The sequence below is a fragment of the Myxine glutinosa genome, chromosome 4 (genome assembly GCF_964187855.1).
Source record: "Myxine glutinosa chromosome 4, kmMyxGlut1.1, whole genome shotgun sequence".
In the NCBI taxonomy this organism is placed as follows: Eukaryota; Metazoa; Chordata; class Myxini; order Myxiniformes; family Myxinidae; genus Myxine; species Myxine glutinosa.
Genome location: NC_136264.1, coordinates 77288312 through 77314488, shown reverse-complemented (window position 1 = coordinate 77314488; position 26177 = coordinate 77288312). Strand labels below are relative to the sequence as shown.

Genomic DNA, 26177 nt, shown 5'->3' with positions numbered 1-26177 from the left:
GCTTGTGCCATGTAGCCTTTTTTCTTTAAGTACTACTGAAGAAACATCACATAGTCTCTTACTAGCTGACGCAAAGCTTAAGTTGCCAAGTTGCACTCTTTTGTGTAAGCTGCTAAGAAATGTTTCATATGAAGCACATTTGAAATTGGCATGAGCAACGTCAACCAAAGGTTCAGGAGTTCTCTCTTGGCAGAATACACAAAGTTCATAACTTGTGCATTGCTACTTAGAAGGCGGCTCTTCAAACGATGACATTATGCGGCGGTGAAGCTGAAATCCAACTTGTCTATGAATACCTGTAAGATAAAAAAGAATAAAGCAAATGTTCATATTTCTTTCATTATTGTAATTATAGTTATCTTTGTGTAGTTTAAGACTGTAGAAATTAGAATACATACAAAATTGCAAAAAACGGCGGCCATTTTGAAATTCAAAATGGCCGCCGAAGACGCCATTGAAAAAAATGGAACCAACTCAGGTCTTGTTGCCAAGGGTATGTAGATGCAAAAAAACATTGGTTCCACTAGTGTAGCAAATTTTGCACTTACATATAATAATTCTACATAACACCATGTACTATATCTTGAAGCCCTGGAGGGAAGAATGGGAGATGCAAGCGGGAACAGACAGAGAAGAGTCAACGCTCGTGTGCTGGCATTATCTGCAGACTAGACTTATGATGATCCTTAATTCTGATAAATACAACACAACAACATGCATTTTAAGGCCATTTTCCCTGCTAGAGCGGGGGTTAGCCTTGCGGTCCCCATGACAATCTTCTCCATTTTGCCCTATTTTCTGCATCTCTTCTTGTTAACCCCCTTGCCCGCATTTCTTCTTCCACCATCTTTAGCCAAGTCTTTCTCGGTCTTCCCCGTCCTCTACTTCCTTCTACATTAATTTCCATCACTCTTCTCAACCAGTCACTTTCATCCTTCCTCAACACATGACCAAACCATCTCAACCTGTTCCTCTTCACAGCATCAATCACAGGCAATATTCCCATCATCTTTCGCAATTCATCATTTGTCTTCCTCTCTCTCAACGATACTCCGCACATCCATCGAACCATTCGCATTTCCACCCTTTCCAGCCTTCGTTGCTGCTCTACGTTCATTACCCATGTCTCACTCCCATAAATCATAACACTTCTCACACATGCAGCATACACCTTTCCCTTCAGCTTCAGCGACACTCCCCTCCTCATCAGCACGCCACTCAGTTCCCGAAACTTCTTCCATGCACATCTCACTCGAGCAACCGTTGCCGAGTCTGATCCACCTTCTCCATTCAGCATGTCTCCGAGGTAGCAAAATGTTTTCACACCTTCCATCTTCACGCCGTCTCCAAGATCCAACTCAACATTTCCTCCATCTGCAGCTCCCTCTGTGCACACCTTACATTTGAATGTAGCTGCCACACTGGTAAATGACCCTCTCAGACCACTACATTTTTGATGAACCCACTCAGCGCACATTGTACATTGAATGGAGTTCAGTCCGACACCCTTCCTGCACACAGCACACGGCCACTTCCCAGTTCTTTCCACCTCACCACATGCTTTACCACTTGCCATCACCTTCGTCTTTCCGATATTCACCTTCAGACCTTTTGTCTCCATACATTCCTTCCACTTGTTCATCTTTTCCTTCAGTCCATCCATACTTTCAGCAATCAACACCAGATCATCTGCATACAACAACTCCCACGGTAAACCCTCCTTTACGTTCTGAACCAGCACCTCCATCACAGCTACAAATAGTAGTGGACTTAGTACGGACCCCTGATGCACTCCCACCTTCACCTCAAACTCACCACTGTTCCCGTCCTTCGTCCTTACAGCTGTGCGCGCTCTTTTGTATATTGCCATCACTACTCTGATGAACCATTCCACCACTCCTAACTTCCTCAATGCCCATGTCAATACTTTGCGTGGAACCCTATCGAATACTTTCTCCAGATCAACAAACCCCAAAAATAACTTCTTCCTCTTCTCCATGTACTTCTCCTGCAACTGCTTCACAATGAAAAGCGCGTCTGTCGTTCCTCTTCCTGGCATAAATCCAAACTGCATTTCGTCGATCTTCACTTTCTTCCTTATCCTCCTCTCCAACACCCTTTCCAATACCTTCATTCCATGCTCCAATAACTTTACCGCTCGGTACGAGCCACACTCCAGAGGGTCACCTTTCCCCTTGTATAGAGGAACGAGGGTACTCAGTCCCCAATCCACTGGAATGCGGCCTTCTTTCACCACCAGATTACAGATCTCTGTCATTCTCTTCACACCCCAACTTCCTGCTGCCTTCAACATATCTCCCACAACTCCCGTTGGCCCTCTGGCTTTTCCACTCTTCATTGCTTTTATCGCTTCCTCAACTTCCTTCTCAGTTATCTTCTCTGCCGGTCCTAAAACTGGGTTACTCTCTATGTTGCCATCCCATTCATTCTCTGTATTCAACAGCATTTCAATATATCTTTTCCATCTTCCTTTAATTCCATCTGGGTCGACAACAATTTGTCCCACTTCATCCTTCAAGCAACTCACCCCCATCAGATCACACCTCTCTTTCGCTATCTGCTTTGCAATCCTGAATACTGCTTTCTGACCCTCTTCTGAATCCAAGCGTTCTCCGAACATTTTCCGACATGCCTCATGCGCCTTTGCTACCTCTTTCTTTGCAGCCTTCCTGGCTGCCTTATAACTTTCATGCTCTGCTGTTTCTGCTCCCGTACCCTTCGCCTTCTGCCACTCCTTGAACTTCTTCCTCTTCTCGTCAATCCTCTTTCCAACTTCATCATCCCACCACCATGTTTCCGAGTGCCTCGGTGGTCCTTTTGTCCATCCACATACCTCACCAACGGCTCCCAACAGACTAGCTTTCATTGACATCCAACCACTTTCAAGCTCAACCACATCATCCTCTCCCCTACTCAGCCTCTCTTTTAATGCCTCCCTTACTGTCACCTCTTTCAACCTCCACACCTTCATTCTCGGTTGGTACTTCACCCGCCGAGCTCTCCTCGCACCTTTCACCCTTATGTCGCAGACAACCAAGTGGTGCTGTGAAACAGCCTCCTCCCCCGGGATCACCTTTGTGTCCCGGAGGTGCCCCCTATCTCGCCTACGCACCATCAGGTAGTCAATGGTTGTCGTTGACCCACCTGACGTGTATGTAACAAGCTTATTACCTCTTTCTGGAACTGAGTATTACAAATCAACAAATCAGCTCCATCAGCAAACTCCAAAATCCTTTCACCTTCTCCATTTCTCACACCATATCCGTAACCCCCATGAACTCCCTCAAAGCCATCCATACTCCTTCCCACATGTCCATTCAGGTCTCCTCCCACCACAACAACTTCCTCATCTTGTTCCTCTTCACAGCATCAATCACAGGCAATATTCCCATCATCTTTTGCAATTCATCATTTGTCTTCCTCTCTCTCAACGATTCTGACCAACACTCAACCACAACAACTTCCCTTCTTAATTCTGATAAATGAAGGCAGATATTGTGATGGGTATGATGGGGATGAAATTAAAGGTTATTGAGAGCACGGAGAAAGGTTGTGCTGCAGGTTTGGAGGGGTGTGGGGTTGTTCCACGGACGAAGCATTTGTGTGGTCAACAGGTTTGGGAAGTAATTATGTGAAGAGGAAAAGATAGAAAATGAAGAAGAAGAACACATGCTCCTGACAGAGATATGAAAAATGGAACTTTTAAAAATGTTATTAAAACCTTTAAAGTAAGAAGTAACTTAGTTATATTCGGAGGTATTGAGAATGAAAGATATAAAGAATGAGTGAAGGAAGGAAATAACAGAAAGGCTTTCATCCGCAGCTCAATGGAATGCTGCTCTACCCTCTGGGCTGGTGCTCCTGCCTCACACCTAGCTCGTCTTCACGCTGTTGAAACCAAAGCATTCAGAATCATTGGAATCTCCCGCGATGAAGCTAACTCCAAGGGCCTCTCACTCACTCACCGCAGGCAGGTTGGTGGTCTTTCCGTCTTCTACCGACTCCTCTCTGGCCTTGCCCCCCCAGCTCTCTCTGGGCTCTGTCCCGCAAATATTCCTACAGGTCGCACAAGATCTGCCTGCAACCCTCTTATGGTCAAACTGCCAAAATAAAGACTCTCTGCTCACCTTCACTCCTCTTTTCTCCCGCCTCTGGAACAAACTCCCTCACTCTCTTCAATCCCACTCCACCCTCCAGGTCTTTAAAACAGCTGTTCACCACCATCTCTTATCTTCCCCCATCCAAAACCTTGATCTTTTCTACCCCCGCTAATTTCACCCCAATTCCACTTTTTTGAAATACCAACTTCTGTCCTGGAAGTCCTTGGTGTCCTTGTGTTTTATACTTCTCCCTCCACCCCCCCCCCCTTCCCACGCCTCCTCCCCCCAAGCCCTCTCCCTTCCACACATCTCCCTGCTCTCAAATGTTGTGTTTGTGTGCTTCTCCTTCTCTCCCCATCTTGTTTTCCGCTCCCTCTTTTTATATATTTTGTTTGTCTGGTTGATTTGTTTGTGAAGTAAATGTTAGCTCTTTCACGAGCCTCGATTCAGTATACAAAAAAAGAAAAAAAAGAAAAACAAGAAAAGAAAAAAAAAGCGATTAGTGTTTTTATGTTTAACATAGTTGTTGTTACCTAGTCCCTGGTGTTGGGCTGGCGGCTAGGGTGCCGGCTTAGGATCCTAGGATCCTGGGTTCGAATCCCGGTCAATCGCTGAATTAACGCCAGGGGGGTTGACTCAGCCTGTCATCCTTCCGAGGTCGGCTAATTGAGTACCAGTTCACTGGTAATTCCCTGCTTGTCGTTAAAGGCGGCAAAAAGGGTTGGCGTCAGGAAGGGCATCCGGCCGTAAAACATTGCTTCAAAAAGGGGACCGAAAAACAACAACAACCACAGTTCCCGAAAAAGGCCAACCCCCGCTTGCGGGAAAAAAATGGCCTCTAAAGGTGGTTATAGTTGTTGTTACCTCTGCCACCGAAGGTGGATGGAGGTTATGTTTTCACCCCTGCCTGTTTGTTACTTGCCGGAATAGATTCCGGCAAGTATGTTGGTTGGTTGGTTTGTCTGTCTGTTTGTTACTTGCCAGAAAAGATTCCGGCAAGTATGTTAGTTGGTTGGTTTGTTACTTGGTTGGTTTGTTACTTGCCGGAAAGGAATTCCGGCAAGTATGTTGATCGGTTGGTTTGTCTGTCTGTTTGTCTGTGTTTGTTCGCAGTACTACGTCTGCACCGTTGCACTTAGAATCGCCAAACTTTACACACATATTTGTCTTGCCCTGGAATAAACTGTGCCCAATTTTTAACTCTCTCGGCCCAAGGTCTCCATTATGACGTCATAATTTGATAATTCGATAAGTACAAAACTTCATCCAATCAAGATGCAATCTCTTGAGCGCGATGTCGGCATAAACTGGCGGAGAAAAAAAAAATGATGCGTCATTGGTCACGTGGTTCGGCCGCCATCTTGGAAAAACCAAAAAACTTTGTACAAATACTTTGAATATATTCGGAGGAAGAACAAAAAACTTTGAATGAGCAAATATCTCCGAAAGTGCTGAATAAAAAAAATTCAAACATGGCTCATTGCAACGAACTCTCCATGGGGAATAAAATATGTCAATGATGATGTCATAGGTGCCTCCATTACGACGTCATAATTCGACAAGTACAAAACTTCATCCGATCAAGATGAAATTTCTTGAGCATAATCTAGGAATAAATTAGTTTAGAAAACAAATGACGATGACGTCATCGGTCACGTGGTTCGGCCGCCATCTTGTAAAAACCGAAAAAATTTGCACCTCCATATTTCCAAAAGTACTGAATATAAAAAATTGAGACATGGCTCATTGTAAAGAACTCTCCATGGGGAATAAAATATGTTAATGATTATGTCATAGGTGCCTCCATTATGACGTCATAATTCGACAAGGACAAAACTTCATCCGATCAAGATGAAATTTCTTGAGCATAATCTAGGAATAAATTAGTTTAGAAAACAAATAATGACGTCATCGGTCACGTGGTTCAGCCGCCATATTTGTCCAAAATAGTCGATAAAAAAGTACATTCCGGCAAGTCCTCGATCTCTGACCAATTTTTCATCTGTTTGTCTGTCTGTTTGTGCGCAGTACTACGTCCACATCGTTGCACCTAGAATTGCCATACTTTACACACACATTTGTGTTAACCTGGAATAGACTGTGCCCAATTTTTAACTTTCTAGGCCCAAGGCCTCCATTATGACATCATAATTCGATAATTCGACAAGTATAAAACTTCATCCAATCAGGATGCAATTTATTGAGCGCCATGTAGGCATAAACTGGTGGAGAAAAAAAACATAGTGATGACGTCATCGGTCACGTGGTTCGGCCGCCATCTTGGAAAAACCAAAAATCTTTGTACCTCTCTATCTCCGAAAGTGCTGAATAGAAAAAATTGAGACATGGCTCATTGTAAAGAACTCCCCATGGGGAATAAAATATGTTAATGATGTCATCGGTGACTCCATTAGGACATCATAATTCGACAAGTACAAAACTTCATCCGATCAAGATGAAATTTCTTGAGCATAATCGAGGAATAAATTAGTTTAGAAAACAAATAATGATGACGTCATCGGACACGTGGTCCGGCCGCCATATTTGTCCAACGTGGCCGATAAAAAAAGTACATTCCGGTAAGTCCTCGGTCTCTGAACGATTTTTCATCTGTTTGTCTGTTTGTGCGCAGTACTACGTCTACATCGTTGCACAGAGCATCGCCATACTTTACACACATATTTGTCTTGTCCTGGAATAGACTGTGGCCAATTTTTAACTCACTAGGCCCAAGACCTCCATTATGACGTCATAATTCGATAATTCGACAAGTACAAAACTTCATCCAATCAAGATGCAATTTCTTGAGCGCCATGTCGGCATAAACTGGTCGAGAAAAAAAATAGTGATGACGTCATCGGTCACGTGGTTCGGCCGCCATCTTGGAAAAACCGAAAATCTTTGCACCTCTATATCTCCGAAAGTGCTGAATAGAAAAAATTGAGACATGGCTCTGTAAAGAACTCTCCATGGGGAATAAAACATGTTAATGATGATGTCATAGGTGCCTCCATTATGACGTCATAATTCGACAAGTACAAAACTTCATCCGATCAAGATGAAATTTCTTGAGCATAATCTAGGACTAAATTAGTTTAGAAAACAAATAATGATGACGTCATCTGTCACGTGGTTCTGCCGCCATATTTGTCCAACATGGCCGATAAAAAAAGTACATTCCGGCAGGGTCCTCGGTCTCTGACCGATTTTTCATTTGGCTGTCTGTTTGTGAACAACATATCTCAAAAAGTTGTAAACGGATTCGGACGAAATTTGGCAGAGAGGTAGTGTATGTGACAAGGAAGAAATGATTAGATTTTGGTGAAGATCCGGTTTCGGATCCAGCTAGTAGAATTTTTAAAGTGATTCTTCACCATTGGGAGATAGGGCCAAAACCCACATATAGCAGGATATCTCAAAAAGTTGTGGACGGATCTGGACGAAACTTGGTGGAAAGGTTGTGTGTGTGACGAGGAATAATCGTTTCCATTTTGGTGAAGATCTGAATGTGGATTCAGATGCGAGATTTATTTAATTTTTAGGTGATTCTTCACCATTGAGAGACAGGGCTAAAACATACATGGCACGATATCTCAAAAAGTTATGGACGGACTTAGTTGAAACTTGGTGGACCGGCTGGGTGTGTGACAAGGATGAATCGATTCGATTTGGCGAAGATCTGAATATGGATTCGGAAATAATAATTATTTCATTTCTAAGTGATTCTTCAACATTGAGAGATCGGGCAAAAAGCGATATATAACATGATATTTAAATTTTTTATGGACGAGTTATGACTAAACGTGGTGGATGAGTTTGTTAGGTGAGAAGAACTAGTTGATTCGATTTTGGTTCAGGTCCGAATCCAGATCCGGCCTATCAGTGGGATACAAAACAAACTGTTCAGCCTGGCGGAGGTATGCGCTCTACCGAGTGCCGTTCTAGTTACTCCCGCCAGGGAGTAATGCATTCGATCGTGTCCGTGTGTGTGTGTGTGTGTGTGTGTGTGCGTGCGTGTGTGTGTGCATGTGTGTGTATGTGTGTGTTCGTGTGTTTGTGAACAAGATATCTGGAAAAGTTCTAAACGGATTTGGATGAAAGTTGGTGGGATGATTGCACTTGGGATAAGGAAGAATTGATTAGTTTTTGGTGAAGCTCAGGAAATTATTCCGGATCCAGGAAGTTTTTTGGGGAATTTTTTTTTTCTGTTTTCCTTTAAAAACCATTTTCTCTGCAATAATTGGACCGATTGAGAGCAAATTTTTACCATAGGAGGGACTCGGTCTGCAGAATATTTTAATGGTAATTATGACGTCACAGGTCACGTGGTTCGGCCGCCATATTGTTTTGAGTGAAAAACACTAAAACCCAATTTTCTCCAAAACGCCCGAACAGATCGAGGCCAAACTTTGCAGGCAGAATCGCATAACCATGACGAACAAAAAAGTCAGCGAGCATGACGTCATGCATCACATGGTTTCAGAGTTATGACGTTTTTAAGCACAAACATTTAAAACCTAGCTCCTCCCTCATTTGTGATCCAATCGAGGGGAAACTTCACAAATCTGTTCAGCATATCAGTCTACTAAAATGGCCTTTTTGAATTTGCGATAGGTCACGTGGTTTGGCAGATATCGTTAATTAAACGCAAATAATAAAAACATTTATATCTCTTGAACCACTTCATTGATCGACGTGAAACTTCATACTGTAGTAGAAGTCATGAAGAGTAACAAGTGTGCAAAATTTGAAGATGATTGGATGTACGGCCTGGAAGCTGGAAGTTGTTATTGCGTGAAGAAGAAGAGTCTTCGACTGTGGACGATTAATTACTTATTTATCACATGTACAGACTTGCAGCCTGCAGGCATCGTTTGACACAATGTCCCGGGTTAATTTGAACCTCAAATAAAATTATAATTCCAGATTTGTCAATGGCTGAGGTATATTAACAAACGAATAAAACAGATTTGGCAAAATTCGAACTTAAAAAAAAAAGATCGCACATTCACCCAGGGTTGTGAGAGGCTGAAGAAGAAGAAACCTCGCATGGGCTTCCCAGACCAAAAAATAATTCTGGCTCTGCGATTTTCAGGTTTCTTTATCTATATATATACATATCTGGGCAGTGTCTGTTGTCACTGGACTACTCCCTGAAACTTTTGTTTCGGTGGTTGTGAAGTTTTTTAAATAACGTGGTGGTGAGGTATTTTGAATGATGTGGTGGTGAGGTGTAAAATGACGGTGGTGAGGTGTAAAGTGACGTGGTGGTGAGGTGTTTTTAAATCACGTGGCTATGAGGTGTTTTAATTTCGTGGCTGTGAGGTGTTTTTAATTTCGTGTTTTGTGGCTGTGAGGTGTTTTTAATTTCGTGTTTTGTGGCTGTGAGGTTTTTAATTTCGTGTTTCGTGGCTGTGAAGTGTTTTTAATTTCGTGTTTCGTGGCTGTGAAGTGTTTTTAATTTCGTGTTTCGTGGCTGTGAAGTGTTTTTAATTTCGCGTTTCGTGGCTGTGAGGTGTTTTTAATTTCGTGTTTTGTGACTGTGAAGTGTTTTTAATTTCGTGTTTCGTGGCTGTGAAGTGTTTTTAATTTCGCGTTTCGTGGCTGTGAGGTGTTTTTAATTTCGTGTTTTGTGACTGTGAAGTGTTTTTAATTTCGTGTTTTGTGACTGTGAAGTGTTTTTAATTTAGTGTTTTGTGGCTGTGAGGTGTTTTTAATTTAGTGTTTCGTGGTTGTGAAGTGTTTTTAATTTCGTGTTTTGTGGCTGTGAAGTGTTTTTAATTTCGCGTTTCGTGGCTGTGAAGTGTTTTTAATTTCGTGTTTTGTGACTGTGAAGTGTTTTTAATTTCGTGTTTTGTGGCTGTGAGGTGTTTTTAATTTAGTGTTTCGTGGTTGTGAAGTGTTTTTAATTTCATGTTTTGTGGCTGTGAAGTGTTTTTAATTTCGCGTTTCGTGGCTGTGAGGTGTTTTTAATTTCGTATTTCGTGGCTGTGAAGTGTTTTTAATTTCGTATTTCGTGGCTGTGAGGTGTTTTTAATTTTGTGTTTCGTGGCTGTGAAGTTTTTAATTTCGTGTTTCGTGGCTGTGAAGTGTTTTTAATTTCGTGTTTTGTGGCTGTGAGGTGTTTTTAATTCGTATTTCGTGGCTGTGAAGTGTTTTTAATTTCGTGTTTCGTGGCTGTGAAGTGTTTTTAATTTCGTGTTTCGTGGCTGTGAAGTGTTTTTAATTTCGTGTTTCGTGGCTGTGAAGTGTTTTTAATTTCGTGTTTCGTGGCTGTGAAGTGTTTTTAATTTCGTGTTTTGTGGCTGTGAAGTGTTTTAATTTCGTGTTTTGTGGCTGTGAAGTGTTTTTAATTTCGTGTTTTGTGGCTGTGAAGTGTTTTTAATTTCGTGTTTCGTGGCTGTGAAGTGTTTTTAATTTCGTGTTTCGTGGCTGTGAAGTGTTTTTAATTTCGTGTTTTGTGGCTGTGAGGTGTTTTTAATTTCGTGTTTCGTGGTTGTAAGGTGTTTTTAATTTCGTGTTTTGTGGCTGTGAGGTGTTTTTAATTTCATGTTTCGTGGCTGTGAAGTGTTTTTAATTTTGTGTTTCGTGTCTGTGAGGTGTTTTTAATTTCGTGTTTTGTGGCTGTGAGGTGTTTTTAATTTCGTGTTTTGTGGCTGTGAAGTGTTTTTAATTTCGTGTTTTGTGGCTGTGAAGTGTTTTTAATTTCGTGTTTTGTGGCTGTGAAGTGTTTTTAATTTCGTGTTTTGTGGCTGTGAGGTGTTTTTAATTTTGTGTTTCGTGGCTGTGAAGTTTTTAATTTCGTGTTTCGTGGCTGTGAAGTGTTTTTAATTTCGTGTTTCGTGGCTGTGAGGTGTTTTTAATTCGTATTTCGTGGCTGTGAAGTGTTTTTAATTTCGTGTTTCGTGGCTGTGAAGTGTTTTTAATTTCGTGTTTCGTGGCTGTGAAGTGTTTTTAATTTCGTGTTTCGTGGCTGTGAAGTGTTTTTAATTTCGTGTTTCGTGGCTGTGAAGTGTTTTTAATTTCGTGTTTTGTGGCTGTGAAGTGTTTTAATTTCGTGTTTTGTGGCTGTGAAGTGTTTTTAATTTCGTGTTTTGTAGCTGTGAAGTGTTTTTAATTTCGTGTTTCGTGGCTGTGAAGTGTTTTTAATTTCGTGTTTCGTGGCTGTGAAGTGTTTTTAATTTCGTGTTTTGTGGCTGTGAGGTGTTTTTAATTTCGTGTTTCGTGGTTGTAAGGTGTTTTTAATTTCGTGTTTTGTGGCTGTGAGGTGTTTTTAATTTCATGTTTCGTGGCTGTGAAGTGTTTTTAATTTTGTGTTTCGTGGCTGTGAGGTGTTTTTAATTTCGTGTTTTGTGGCTGTGAGGTGTTTTTAATTTCGTGTTTTGTGGCTGTGAGGTGTTTTTAATTTCATGTTTCGTGGCTGTGAAGTGTTTTTAATTTCGTGTTTTGTGGCTGTGAGGTGTTTTTAATTTCGTGTTTTGTGGCTGTGACAACAACAACAACAACATGCATTTTTCTTTTTTTTTTTCTTTTTTTTTTTTGTGTACAAGATCGAGGCTCGTGAAAGAGCGAACATTAATCACACAAAAAGACAAACCGACACATAAAACATATAACATCGGGAGCGGTAGACAAGATGGGGAGAGAGGGGGAAGGACACAAACACAACATTTGAGAGCAGGGACCGAGAGACATGGAGACATCGAGAGTTCTGAGAGAGGGCGAGGGCTTTGGGGGGGGGGGGGCATGGGAAGGGGGCGGTGGGAGAGGTATAAAACATATGGACACTGCCAGGACTTCCAGGAAAGAAGTTGGAATTTCAAACAAGGTGGATCTGGGGTGAATTAGCGGGGGTAGAAAAGATCAAGGATTTGGATGGGGGAAGATAAGAGATGGTGGTGAACAGCTGTTTTAAAGACCTGGAGGGAGGAGTGGGATTGAAGGGAGTGAGGGAGTTTGTTCCAGAGGCGGGAGAAAAGAGGAATGAAAGAGTGAAGGTGAGCAGAGAGCCGAGATTTCGGCAGTTTAACCATCAGAGGGTTGCTGGCAGATCTTGTGCGACCTGTAGGAATATTTGGGGGACAGAGCACAGAGAGAGCTGGGGGTGCAAGGCCGGAGAGGAGTCGGTCGAAGACAGAAAGACCACCTACCTGCCTGCGGTGAGTGAGTGAAAGGCCCTCAGAGATAGCTTCATCGCGGGAGATTCCAATAATTCTGAAAGCTTTGGTTTCAACAGCGTGAAGCCGAGCTAGGTGTGAGGCAGGAGCACCGGCCCATAGGGGAGAACAGTATTCCATTGAGCTGCGGATGAAAGCCTTGTATGTGGTGAGGAGCTCAGGTGTGCCGAGGAAGGACTTCGCACGACGGAGGATGCCCAGTCGGCGACTGGCTTTGGAGGCCAGCTTGGAAATGTGGTTTTCCCAAGAAAGATCATGGCATATAGTGAGACCCAAAAGCTTGAGCGACAGAACTTCTTGGAGAGGATTGTTGAGAAAGTAGATGGGAGGGTTGTCCAGTCGATCTTTTTGGAGAGACATAGTAAGAGTGTGAGATTTGTCAAGATTGAAAGACATGTTCCACTTGTTTGACCAGTCTGTGATTTTGTCCAAGTCTTCAGAGAGTGAGGAGGCTGCAGACTGCCGATCTGAGGGAAGAGGAATGGAGCGGCTGAGAGTGGAGTCATCAGCAAAGAGATAGAGAGGATTTTCAAGAGAGTCAGAGAGATCATTGATGAAGACCAGAAAAAGCACGGGGCCCAGAACACTGCCTTGGGGAACTCCAGCCTGAACAGGAAGAGGAGATGACAGAAACCCATTCAGGGCCACACGTTGACGACGACTAGAGAGGAAGTCCGCCAGCCATGCGTGGAGATTTCCATGGATACCAAAGGAGGAGAGTTTGGTGAGCAGAGCGGGGTGCCAGACCGTGTCGAAGGCACGTGATATGTCGAGGGAGACAGCTCTAATTTCCTGTTTGGCATTGAGGACCTCCATCCATTGTTGAGACAGCAGAAGCAGCATGTCCAGAGTAGAGTGACCTGGTCTGAAACCAAATTGATGATCAGAGATCAAGCCATTGGAGAAGAGGAAAGATTTCATATCCGAAGCAATGATGGATTCCATGACTTTGCTGATAATTGGGAGAAGGCTGATTGGTCTCTAGTTGCTAGGATCTGTTTTTGCACCTTTTTTGTGCATAGCGGTGATGTTGGCTGATTTCCAAGCAGATGGCAGTTGACCTTGAGCAAAAGAGAGGGTGAAGAGAACAGAGAGAGGGTGAGATAGAGCGGCAGAGCAGGATTTTAGGACCCGTGGGCTGATGCCGTCGGGTCCAGTTGCAGAATCAGAGTCGAGGGTTGACAGAAACTTTTCCACCTTGTCAGGAGGAAAGGACACGGAGTCCAGGAGCAGCAGGGTACGACTGGGTATGGTGGGTACAGAGAGGGATGGGTTTGGGACACAAGATTTAGAGGCAAACACAGAGTTGAGGCATTCAGCTTTTTCACGTGCGGAGTCAGCTGTGTAGCCGTTTGAGGTAAGGGAGGGGATGGAGGGGGAACAAACACCAGAAACGGATTTGAGCAGACGCCACCAGGATTTGGAAGAGGGAGACAGATAAGAGAGTTCGGTCTTGAGAACGGAGAGATATTGTTTCCTGGCTCTCCTGAGGGTGGACACACACTTGTTTCGGGCTTTAAGGCCATTTTCCCTGCTAGAGCGGGGGTTTGTGGCTGTGAGGTGTTTTTAATTTCATGTTTCGTGGCTGTAAGGTGTTTTTAATCTATATATATAAAACACAGTTTGTGTGTGTGTGTGTGTGTAATGTTACCGATAGACTCCTAAACGGAGAGGCTTACGTGCTTGATATTTGACATAGACATGGCCATTGAGCGTGGGACGAACATGGCCGAACTCAAAATATTTGACGATCCATATTTTTTATTCATATTTACCTCAGCGCATTTCAGCGAAGTACCCGCTAATCTCAGCCGGTTCCAGAGCAGCTCGCTGATTCGCTCAGAGCGATCACGTGATGTTCCATTACCGCCGCCAGACTGATTCGCTCAGAGCGATCATGTGATGTTCCATCCCGTCACACGTTTTTTCACCTTTTATGCGATCGTGTTTTGTATCGATTTTGTGCGATATGAATTAAATGTCTTTGAAACAGCTGTGAAACGTCTTTCCACAACCCTTCCGTAACCGATTGGAGCAGTTTATTGCCGCACGAAACGAGATCCGCGAAGCGAGTTGGTCGAGCCGTTTCGCTCAGAGCGATCACGTGATGTTCCATCCCGTCACACGTCACACGTTTTTTCACCTTTTATGCGATCGTGTTTTGTATCGATTTTGTGCGATATGAATTAAATGTCTTTGAAACAGCTGTGAAACGTCTTTCCACAACCCTTCCGTAACCGATTGGAGCAGTTTATTGCCGCACAAAACGAGATCCGCGAAGCGAGTTGGTCGAGTCGTGCTGACCAAGATGGCAACACGGCGGCTTCACTTTTCACGGAGTATGAGCGTTCTATATATTTTCAATTCAGTGCGCCCTGATTTGTGGCATAGACATGACCATTGGGCCTTCACGGTGTAATTTATGCGAGGCTTTTGTCCGAGTGAGCTTGAGTCGAGAGGGCGAATGTGCGGGTTGGGAATGTACCGGTCTCCCTTCCCCCGCCCGGCAACGCCGGTACTGGAGGACGTCACAGGATCGGTGAGTCTCCAAAATCCGCTTCGTGCTGTTGCGATTATGCAGGACTATGTCCGATTGTTGTGCTGCTCTCCGACCATGAGCAATGCAACGTCATTGTCGACTGGCCATCCCCTTCCCTCCCACTTCCCCCTCCCCCCTCCGTCCCCCCTTCCCTTCCCCCTCCACCCTACCCTTCTCCCCTCCCCCTCCCCTTCTCCCCTCCCCCTCCATTTTCCCCCTCCCCCTCCCTTTTCCCCCTCGCCTTCTCCCCTCCCCCTCCTTTTTCCCCCTCCCCCTCCCTTTTCCCCCTCCCCCTTCCACTCCCCTTCTCCCCTCCCTTTTCCCCCTCCCCTCCCCCCCTCTTCTCCCCTCCCCCGCCCAGCAATGCCAGGTACTTCTGCCGGGTCCCCCACTCCCCCTCCCATCCCTCACCCTCCCCATCCCCCCCTCTTCTCCCCTCTCCCCCTCCCACTCTTCTACCCTCCCCCCCATTCCCCTCCCCTCCCCCGCCCGGCAATGCCGGGTACTTCTGCTAGCCTTCTGGATACAGGCACATTTGTCAGTTGCTGCCACTCAGCCCTAAGCCGATTAGCTGACTTGGTACGGCCATTGCGGACTAACCGGTGCAGCTGGCGATCATCCCTCCTTGTGGTTCTGCGGGGACGTCCTGGCCTCGGTATTGGAGTAGGGACACCCCTCTGAGCATTTCGTTTCAGGATCTTTGACACCTGACCTTGAATGATGCCATACTGCCGAGCATTAGCATGCTGTTTCATGCCAGAATTTCGTAAAGCCACCACTCCATGACAAACAGCATTGTCAAGTTGACGGACCATCTCCAAAGGAAGCGGCAATAACTTTTGGAGACGTGCAGCAGTTGTTTTCCACTAATACAGAACGCAACAACCCTTGTATACCCGACTGTGAAGCCAATCGCCAAATGCACCTGTCCGTATATTTTGCCACGCCACCTGTGATATAATCCTGTTGTTGACCTCTTGCTGCGACAGACAATCAGTGACATGGTTATTTTAACAAATAAATCACCAAAGTGTAAAAGAAACTCACCAGATTGATATACTGAGTTAAGAAAGTAAACCTAAGTCAAGGAAAAAAAAAATTCCATATTAAATGCCAAGTCTGTAGAATAAAGATTTAAAAACAGAAGTTTACCACTGTTGATGATGTCTTTTACACCACCTTATTTAACATGTTACATTACTTATTTGTGCCTGTTGTTTGTGTCCTTTATGACTTCCTTAAAACTGGTAAGGGCTGAATTTATGAAAGGTGTTTAAGAGTTAGACGTGTGTAGAAAATCGCTGATTGTGCGTTAACCACCCATTCAAGGTTAATCGCCTATTGCCAAAGAGTGTTTATCTAATGCGTGATCAAAACCTAATCACGAGTGTTGAAATAGCGAAGTGTTTTGCGAGGCGAGGTGTTTTTAATTTCATGTTTCGTGGCTGTGAAGTGTTTTTAATTTCGTGTTTTGTGGCTGTGAGGTGTTTTTAATTTCATGTTTCGCGGCTGTAAGGTGTTTTTAATCTTCTATATATTCTATATATATATATATATATATATATATATATATATCTGTGCAGTGTCTGTCTTATGTTGTCTTGTCTTGTGTCGTCACTAAACTACTCCCTCAAACTTTTGTGAAATCGTACTATTCCAACTTGACCCACGGCGGGAGTATGCGCTCTACTGAGTGGCGTTCTAGTTTATGGTTGTTTTTTTAAGAAGGGGGAAAATAAAATAGAAAGTCAACAAGCGTGAAGGACAACACCCGGGATAAAAGAAACTGTATGAGGTGTGTCAACATTGAGTTAATCTAGCTGAGACCTTGGGAATTATGCCAGACACACAAACTCGAATTTGACAACACACACGGAAAATGTATGGATTAATAAATGGGAATGGGTTCAAAACACTGTCAACAATACAGGGATGAAAGTATAACAGAAAAACATGACAGATTGGTGCAGAAATCTTAGCTTTGATGAGGTTCAACAAAGGAGATAACAGCTAACGTTTCAGCAAGCCCAGATCCTACCTCAGAAGGCGATGCAAAAATGAAGGCATTTTTGACCAACACTCCGACTGCCTCCCCCCCCGCCCCCCCCCCCACCCCCATTTCGACCTGCTAACATCCCACTCAATCCATTGAAGCCATATGCACAGCCATTCCCTCCCCTTCTCTTAATAATAGTTCCTTCACCAGAAAAAACCCAAATAACACAAAACCATTTTAAAACCTCTATTATTCAAACACGATGATCCTCCGATTGAGGGAAAAAGTAGATATCAATCAATTGGTAGATATTTTTGCGCCGTCTGGAATGCATTTGATATTATGACCTTTTGTGGATATTTCATATTAATGTGGATATTTCTCAGGTATTACCATTTTTGTTGCCAAAATGTAGGCTGTTCAGTATTCACTGAGACTTAGAATAATAAATGAGAGGATAAACAAGAAAAAAAGAAGTAAACTTAGCCATGTTAGACAGACTTTCACTGTAAAGTGCTGGATACGCACCACCCATGAAGCTTTTAGCAACTGCAACATTCACAAAATCATAATCAAAATTTCTCAGATGCAATCAATAAGTACAAACATCAAATGATTCATGAATACATGCACAAAGAACTAGAATGACACTCGGTAGAGAGCATACCTCCACCAAGCTGAACAATTCACGTTTTGTATCCCACTGATAGGCCAGATCTGGATTCAGACCTGAACCAAAATCAAATCGGCTTGTTCATGTTACCTACCCAACTCATCCACAAAGCTTTGCCCAAAGTCGTCCACAACTTTTTGAAATATCATGTGATTTATCGTTTTTGGCCTTATCACTCAATGGTGAAGAATCACATAAAACATTCTCGGATGTAGATCTGGACCCGGAGCTTCACCAAAATCTAAATGTTTTGTCCGTGTCACATACTCAACCCTCCACCAAATTTCGTCTGACTCCATCCACAACTTTTTGAGATATCCTTTTCACAGACAGACAGACAAACAAACAGAGATGGGTGAAAATATACCCTCCACCCACCTTCGGTGGCAGAGGTAATAACATGCCAATGCACTAATATTTTTGCACTCACCGGTTGTTTTGCCGTGTGCGTTCAAAAACTTCAAACATGTGCTCCTGGAAGGTATCCAAACGTCTGTATCGGCCACGCTCTACGTTACGCCGCACAGTTTCTAGTGTAAGCACGGCTTGGTCCTCATCATCCATCTCTGAGGAGGAAGTATCTGCTGTTTGGCACGTCTGTCGGTCTGTGGAAGAACCAAGGGCTAAGGGAACCAGGGTTTGTGTGTTGTCGTGCACCTCTGGAGGTCCAGAGGATGCAGGCTCAGCAAGTGAGTCACTATAACAGCGACCATCAGCATCTTGATGACCAATAACCGAGACAAAAAGGTTTCGAATGAGCTCATGTATTAGGAGCCGGACATTAGGAACTGTGTGGCCAGTGTCCCCACATGCAGCACGTGCCTGCAGTAACTCCCGATGCAGCACAAGAGCATCACGATAAATAAGTGAGTCTGGATCATTGTAGGTGCAGGCATTATGGAACATGAGCACAAGATCTTCCACCAGTGCATCTGGGTCTTGGTACTTTCCAGCAGCCATGTGAGCACGCACCTTCTCAAGGTCCATGGGTCGCTTGATTGTGAGATAGTAATCAGGCAGCTCAGATCGTGATGGGAGGCGCAGAAATATAGTGCTCAGCTTTCGGCCACGTCGGTCTGTGTATCCACGAACAGATTCATACAAGTCACTCAACTTCTGCTGCAATGGTGTCAGACTCCGGCTTTTCTTCGGGGAGAGACCACCCTTACGGCCTATCGTACCATGGAAGAAAAAAAAGCACAGTTCATACAAAAGCATGTCATACATTCCAAAAAATATAGATATTTGAAACCATTAGAAAAAAAATCCAGGGAAGTATAAATGATCCTGATCATTAGGTTCCCCGTGTCGGTATGCTAAAATGCCCTTTTGGAATTTGCGATAGCTCACATGGATTGGCAGAGATAAATAAATTATTGAACGAAAATCTTTAAAAAGGTATATCTCTTGAACTGCTTCATTGATCGAGGTGAAACTTTATAATAGAGTAGAAGTCATGAAGGAGAACAAGTGTGCAAATTTTTAAGATGAATGGATGTTCGATATGGAAACTAGAAGTTGTTATTGTGTGAAGAAGAAGAAACTCCACATGAGCTTCTCAGGCCATGTCACGGTTTCTGGCACTGCGATTTTTAAGGTTTATTTTCTTGAAAAATCATTTTCTCTGCAATCGTTGGACCGATGGACAGGACATTTTCATCATAAGAGTGCCTCAGCATGTAGAATCTTTCAATGGTAATTATGACGTCATAGGTTAAGTTATACGGGCGCCATCTTGGAAAAAACAAAAAAAATTGCACCTCTATCTTCAAAAGCGCTGTGCAGAAAAGATTGAGACATGTCTCATTGTAAAGAACTATCCATGGAGAATAACCCTTATGAATGATGATGTCATAGGTGCCTCCATTATGACATCACAACTCAACAAGTACAAACTTCATCCGATCAGGATGAAATTTCTTGAGCCTCATCTAGGGATAAATTGATGGAGAAAAAATAATAATAATAATGTGAAAGCGGGGTTATATCAAAGTGGGGCTGTATCAAAGTGGGGTTATATCCAAACGGTGTTGTATCAAAGTGTGTCCAATGAAAGTGGGGTTGTGTCAAAGCATGCCCGATGAAGGCGGAATTGTATTGTTATGAATTTTGGGGTAGTGATATATATAGATTTAGGTAGATCGGCATAGGTAGGTGCTCCGATGATCGTGGGTAGCAAGAACCACTTTGATGTACAGTAAGTCAGGGACCTGTGTCGTCCGGATGTCGGATAAGTTGGATATTTGTCGCCGCCACGAGGGGGCAGGGCATGTTATTTAGTTCAGGGATTATGTTAATTCCCTTGTACGTCATTCCCTCTGTGATCAGTCCTTTGTCCCGTATGGCAATGCACCATAGACATTAGTTAGGCCCATTAGTTACATCACACACACTACTTAAATTCCCCTCCACCACAATAACAATAAAACTCACCGGAAGCCAGTTCGGGGCACTGCCGATGGAGCCACAGCCAGCCACATTACCAGCTGGCATAGCAACACACATCGAGCAAACCAGGCAATAGACACGCCTAGAAGGACACATGATTGGCCAGGGGCAGGGAAAGAAGCTTCCCTGGGATTGGTGGAAGGAGGGGCGAGCAAGAAGCAGCAAACTGATTGGCAACCGAAGAATGGCATGAGAGAGAAGTGACGCGGCCATTGATGGGGAATTGAGCCTGTGATGTTGGCTGGCAGGGATTGGCAGAGAGAGAGAGATGACGTCAAGAGGGGTTGATAAAAAGTGAGGAGAGACCGACATTTAGTCTCTCTCGTCCCTGCTCGTTGTAATAGACAGTGGTGCCTGGACCTTGTTCGCTCTTGCCCTCACAATTCCTCTGCTCCAACCTCTTGCCCTCACGCCTTCCTTCACCCTCGACCTCTCTTCTTTCTGATCCGAACATTGGGTGCATCGCAGTTCCGTGCCGAATCCGGGAGGACATTGTACGGCTGAGGAGGCGGGTTGCACACCCGCTCGCTCGCTTGGCGCGAGAGGCCTTATCGAGGCCTAGTGAACAGGGGGCGCGTCGAGGCCTTGTTCCTACTAACCGGAGCCACGTCGGACGACTGCGCTCGGAGCCTGACGATCCCTGACACACTGCAGACAGAGATAAGCCGCAGCACACACCGACACAATGCGGTTCTTTTATTACATCTCCATTTGTCCATGTTCTAAGTCTGTGTGTAGGAGCGCTCATTAGGGGGTTGTAGCATTTACCGGCACGTTCTTGTTATCGGGGTCCGGCAATAAAGCCGTTTTTATTTTTGTACATAAATTCTGTCTTCGGTTTGATTTATTTCCTGCAGGTTTGAAGACTGCTCGGATCGCGCCAGGTAAAAGCTCCCGCTTCTTCTTCTTCTCCCTTCCCCCCGCGCTTGCATAGTGAAATCGCCATCGAATAATGCTTCAAAGTAAGCTCAATTGGTCATCCGTAGGTGCTCCGTCTTAATAGAGCCATCCACAGGACATTTGGTGTCAGGAGTGAGGATTTGGACTCGGTAGACAATTTTGTTGCAGTTTTTAGAACCTTCACTTTATCAAATTTAGTATTAAAATCCCTTATAAATAACCCCTGTGTACATTTCCCCTTAATTGGCTGTTAATTGAAATGATCGCACCTTAGTTAGTCCATGTACAAGCACGTAGCCAATCATAGAACCTCTCTATAGTTGTATCGTTATTCTGTGTTCTAGTTAAGGCTATGTTCCCACTAGTCGATCTTACGTTGCACCAAATCAAATAAGATAGATCCCCTTTTCGATAGCCCGAAACTACATTGCCAGCAGCGTGCGCCTACATTTCCAACAGCATTCAGACTCCATTACGCACGCGGTCAGCTCGGAGAAGAAGGGCGTGGCCCGCCCATCGTCATCAAAAGGTGGAGCCAGAAAGCCCTTACGACCAACCAGGAATCAGTGGGCATGGCTTGGTAGGGCGTGACCAGAAAGATCGAGCAGGTTCGTGAAGGTTCCAGGGCGTGGCTATATAACCCGTTACGGGAAGCCCCCACCGCCAGATGAGTGAGGGAGCACGCACTGAGAGATACGTGGAGGGAGGTGCATTGACCGAGTTGGGTTCTGAGGAGGAAGGCGCTTGCGAGAGGTACGAGCGAGAGGAGGGACGCTGCTTCCAACAGCCACCAGCCGCGTGCAGCTCTGACGGGCTGCTTCAAGCCAACCTTGCTGTGTGGACCCGACCGTGGAGAGTCGGCGGCCGCTCGCATCAACCCTGCCGTCCTGTACGGGATCGAACGTCATCCCTCCAACCCTGTGGTCCCACTTTCTTCTCCCTCCAGCCAATCCTACCTGCAATTCCCTATTCGTGTGAGTCTGTTTGTGTTGTCCTGTCTGGGTATTAGTTAAGCCTGTATAAGCTTGCACTGTGTCTTCTGTGAATCACCTTCGTTCTTCCTCTTCTTTAGTCTTGTATATAGTAGTAAATAAATCCCTGTTATTTCTTACCCGTTTGGTTTCTTTCTCGTCCGATCGCTTTAGTGATTTCCCCATTGAGTTCCTGTGGTGCGATTTCGGCCAACGCTTTATAATCGGGTTAGTCATTGCTAACGGCTCGGATTCCGCAGTTCGCTTCGCTCGGCGTAAATTATCAATCACACTGCGGTCCGGGCGGGAGTATTTCCTTGCGTACCGGAAGGCGCTGGTACTTAGGTCATAGGACGGATAGGCCCAATACCCTATTCAGCGCTGACCGGGCGTGACGTCATACCCCCAGGATCGGCGACGGCCAGTATAAGGACAAGGGGTTAACCCCCTTGGTAAGGGGAGCGCCGTCGTCCGTTTCCGTAACAATTTTATTTGTCCGCGGGCTGAGATCGACACAGCCGAGCGTACATCGCGCTCGACATTCGGAAGCAAAAATTTTCATAGTCGGAGGCAATAAATTTGTATAGTCAATTGGGTTTGCGAGATGCACACAGCACGTCGCTAAATTTAAATAGTTTCTTCGGTAAAATACGCGCGGGAAACGACCTCCTCTTGAAGGATGGAGGAGGGGGCGTGCTAGGGAAGAAAGAATGGAGGATTCGGAGAGTGTTGGAAGTGAGCTGAATATCGAAGGGGGAGTTGAGAATAGTAATGGAAACTCCCCCGCTGCAGAGACGGTCCTGAACACTTTCCAGGCCGTCGTTGATCAAATGATGATGGGAATGAAGGGAATGGAGGAGCGAATGAGGGCCGAGAGTGAACGAACCAGGGGAGAAATTTGGGGATTGAATAACAAAATGGATGAACAGAAAAATGAAATGAAGGAAATGAGAAACAGAATAAAAAGAATGAGTAATAGTTTGGAACGAAAGATAGAGGGAATGAACAAACGAATGTGTGAACAGGGGAATGAAATAAGGGAGATGAATGAGAAATTGGAGAGGGAAAATGTAAATACTGCATGTGTGGAAATAAATGGGGAAGTTTGGGAAGGAAATTTGGAGGTAAATGGGAGAGTGTTCGAATGGAAACGATTTGGAGGTGAATGGGGAGTGCCTAGAGGTAAATGGGGAGTGTAAAAATGTAATTGGGGAAGGTTTGAGGAATGAAGGCCTGGAAGGTTATCGGGCTGGTGTAGATACCGCAACACATCAACAGGGGGGTGAGGAAGCCAAACAGTTCAATCTTGGTTTCATCAGACCACAGAATCTTGTTTCTCACAGTCTGAGAGTCCTTTAGGTGCTTTTTTTGCAAACTCCAAGCGGGCTTTCATGTGTCTTTCACTGAGGTGAGGCTTCCGTCTGGCCACTCTGCCATAAAGCCCAGATCGGTGGAGAGTTGCAGTGATGGTTGTCCTTCTGGAAGTTTCTCCCATCTCCATACAGGATCTCTGGAGCTCAGCCAGAGTGACCATCGGGTTCTTGGTCACCTCTCTTACCAAGGCCCTTCTCCCCCGATTGCTCAGTTTGGCCGGGCGGCCAGCACTATGAAGAGTCCTGGTTGTTCCAAACTTCTTCCATTTAAGAATTATGGAGGCCACTGTGCTCTTGGGAACCTTCAATGCAGCAGAAATTTTTTTGGAGGCTTCCCCAGATCTGTGCCTCGACACAATCCTGTCTCTGAGCTCTGATTGATTATCATTACACAATGAAGCATATCATCAAAATCTGGATGCGGATATGAGGTTGGATGCTGTAGACTAAATAACTGTCCAAATTGTAATGGTATTACATTAGTTGTGTGGAACCGGAAGTGCTTGCTCGCGTTTTGGAGTATGAAGGTGGAGTTCCGGGTAGGGGGCAGGCGGTGTGTGTACGGGGTCGTTGCACATCAACATGATTCCGGGTGCTGCAATAAATGATTGTTCTCTTGACATCGCCTCGTGATCTATTCTACATCTGAACTTTACATGGTGGCAGCGGTTTACGACGCATGTTCAAGCTCATCGAGGTAAAAAGCCGGTGTTTCCCATGCTTCTTGTAATCAGGTCATTCCTCGTTGACCTCGCAGCCACCGTTCACAATGGCGGACCTGGCAGGAACTCCGTGCATGGACTGGACCGCACCTAACACAGCGGCGGCTTTTAAGATGTTTAGACAGCGATTGGAGCTGTACTTTCAGGTTAGAGGCATTATGGAGAACAACCAGGTGCCACTGATCCTGCTTCAGGTGGGAGAGGAAGGCTTCAAATGGTACAACACATGGACTTTAACAGATGAACAGCGGTAGCAACCCGTACATATTTTCAATTGCTTCCTGGAACAAATGGAACCCTCGGATAACTTCAGGATCTGTCGACTGGAGCTTCGTCACTACAGCCAGAATCTCGGTGAGTCGCTGGACGCCTTTATCAGCCAGTGCAAGCTTCTATCCCAGAAGTGTGATTTCAGCTCCAAACAAGAGGAGGACGACCGCTTGATAGAACAGATCATTGCAAGTACCCAAATGTGCGACTTTCAGAAGGAGCTTCTGACAAAACCTAAGACCTTTACTCTTAACGAGGCCTTGAAACTGGGGCGCACATACGAGGTGTCGGCCACGTACATCAAACAGCTGCAGACAATGAGTGATTTTGCTAACAAAGCAACCGACAACGTAAACATCTCCGCTGTTGGCCCGAGATTCAGTAGGTGCAAAAACTGTGGTACCTCACACCCTCCAACACGTAACCAATGTTTTGCTCGCAACGACACATGCAGATTGTGTGCTGAACTAGGCCATTGGGCCAAGTTCTGTCTTACGTCCAAGTTTCAACAACCGCAACCCTACCTCTCATCGAGTGCCTACAGACACCAAACATTGAGAAGCTTTGCACCCAACGATGATCCTACAGGTAATGCTTGTTGGAACCCATGGACATCACATGCTCGTGTTGACCTTCACAGCACCAGACCCTCGAGTTCCAGGAAAACACCCATGCGTAAGGTATTTGCGGTTTCCGAACACTCACAGTGTTCACCATGCCAGTGCACAACACGAAGCAGTGTATGCCACGCGTATAATGGAACAGCAACACAGGCGTCGGCACAACACCGATGACCTTGCATCACAGTTTGATTCATTGACTTTTGATTCGATTGATACACCTGGTCAACGTAATGAGGTTTACACAACACTTCATGTCAGTCTATGCAACAGGCCGGGTATTCATTATCTTAAGCTGAAGGTGGACACAGGTGCACAAGGAAACACGTTGCCCATTCGCACTTTTCGACACATGTTTCCCGAAATGCTGAATTCGAATTATGAATCCTACATTGGCTCTCTTCAGACAGCAGAGAGTGTCTTAACCGCGTACAATGGAACCTACATCAAGTGTTTTGGCACTGTAGACGTGGCCTGCAATTACAAGGGATCACCGTGGACCAGCACACGTTTTTTTTGTTGTGGATGTCAGTGGTCCTGCAGTTCTGGGCCTTCCATCGTGTGAGAATCTACGCATTGTTACGTTGCATTGTTCAGTAAACAGTAACCAACCACTGGTTTACAACAGTGTGAAGGATCTTATGGATGCTTACCCACAACAATTTGACCGCATCGGTGAATTTCATACAATGCACAAGCTTGTTGTGGACCCAAATGTCCCACCACGTCGATCCACCATGCAGAACCCCTATTGCTCTCATGGACAAAATTCAATTAGAACTTGATGAGATGGTTCTACAGGGAGTCATATGGCGTATCAAGGAACCAACGGAGTTGGTCAGCTCTCTCACATATGTAACCAAAAAAGACGGCAATATTCGGATTTGTTTGGACCCAAAGCACCTCAATCGAGCCCTGAATCGACCGTATCACAAAATACCTACAACAGAAGAGCTCAATCACAAATTTGCAGGAGCGAAATACTTCTCCAAACTTGATGCCAAGTCAGGGTATTGGTCTGTAAGAATCGATGAAGATAGCTAACAACTTACATTTCAGACCCCAGCGGGCCGGTATTGTTTCCAACGGTTGCCATTTGGACTGTGTGCAAGCCAGGATATTTTCCAGATGGAAATGGACCGTATTCTCCAGAATTGTAAAGGTGCAGTTGGCATAGCAGATGACATCGCTGTCTATGGTGCCACTGAGGAGGAGCATGACCGGCACCTCGAGGAACTGATGAAAACAGCACAATGTGAAGGCCTCGTTTTCAATTCAAACAAATGCGACATCAAAAAGACCAGCATTACCTTCTTCGGTAACACTTATAGTAGCCAAGGAATACAGCCTGACCAGCAGAAGGTTGA

General features: G+C 44.8%; 1 protein-coding gene across 7 annotated transcripts in view; it reads right to left on the bottom strand.

Moving 5' to 3' along the window:
* Positions 1 to 26177, bottom strand: part of PBRM1 (polybromo 1) — a 411924-nt gene that overhangs the window by 191655 nt on the left and 194092 nt on the right. For all 7 annotated transcript variants that reach the window (XM_078776019.1, XM_078776017.1, XM_078776018.1 and 4 more), the window contains exon 16: positions 17937 to 18678. In XM_078776019.1, the coding sequence (XP_078632145.1) occupies positions 17937 to 18678 (742 nt within the window). The remainder of the gene's footprint in view (positions 1 to 17936; positions 18679 to 26177) is intronic.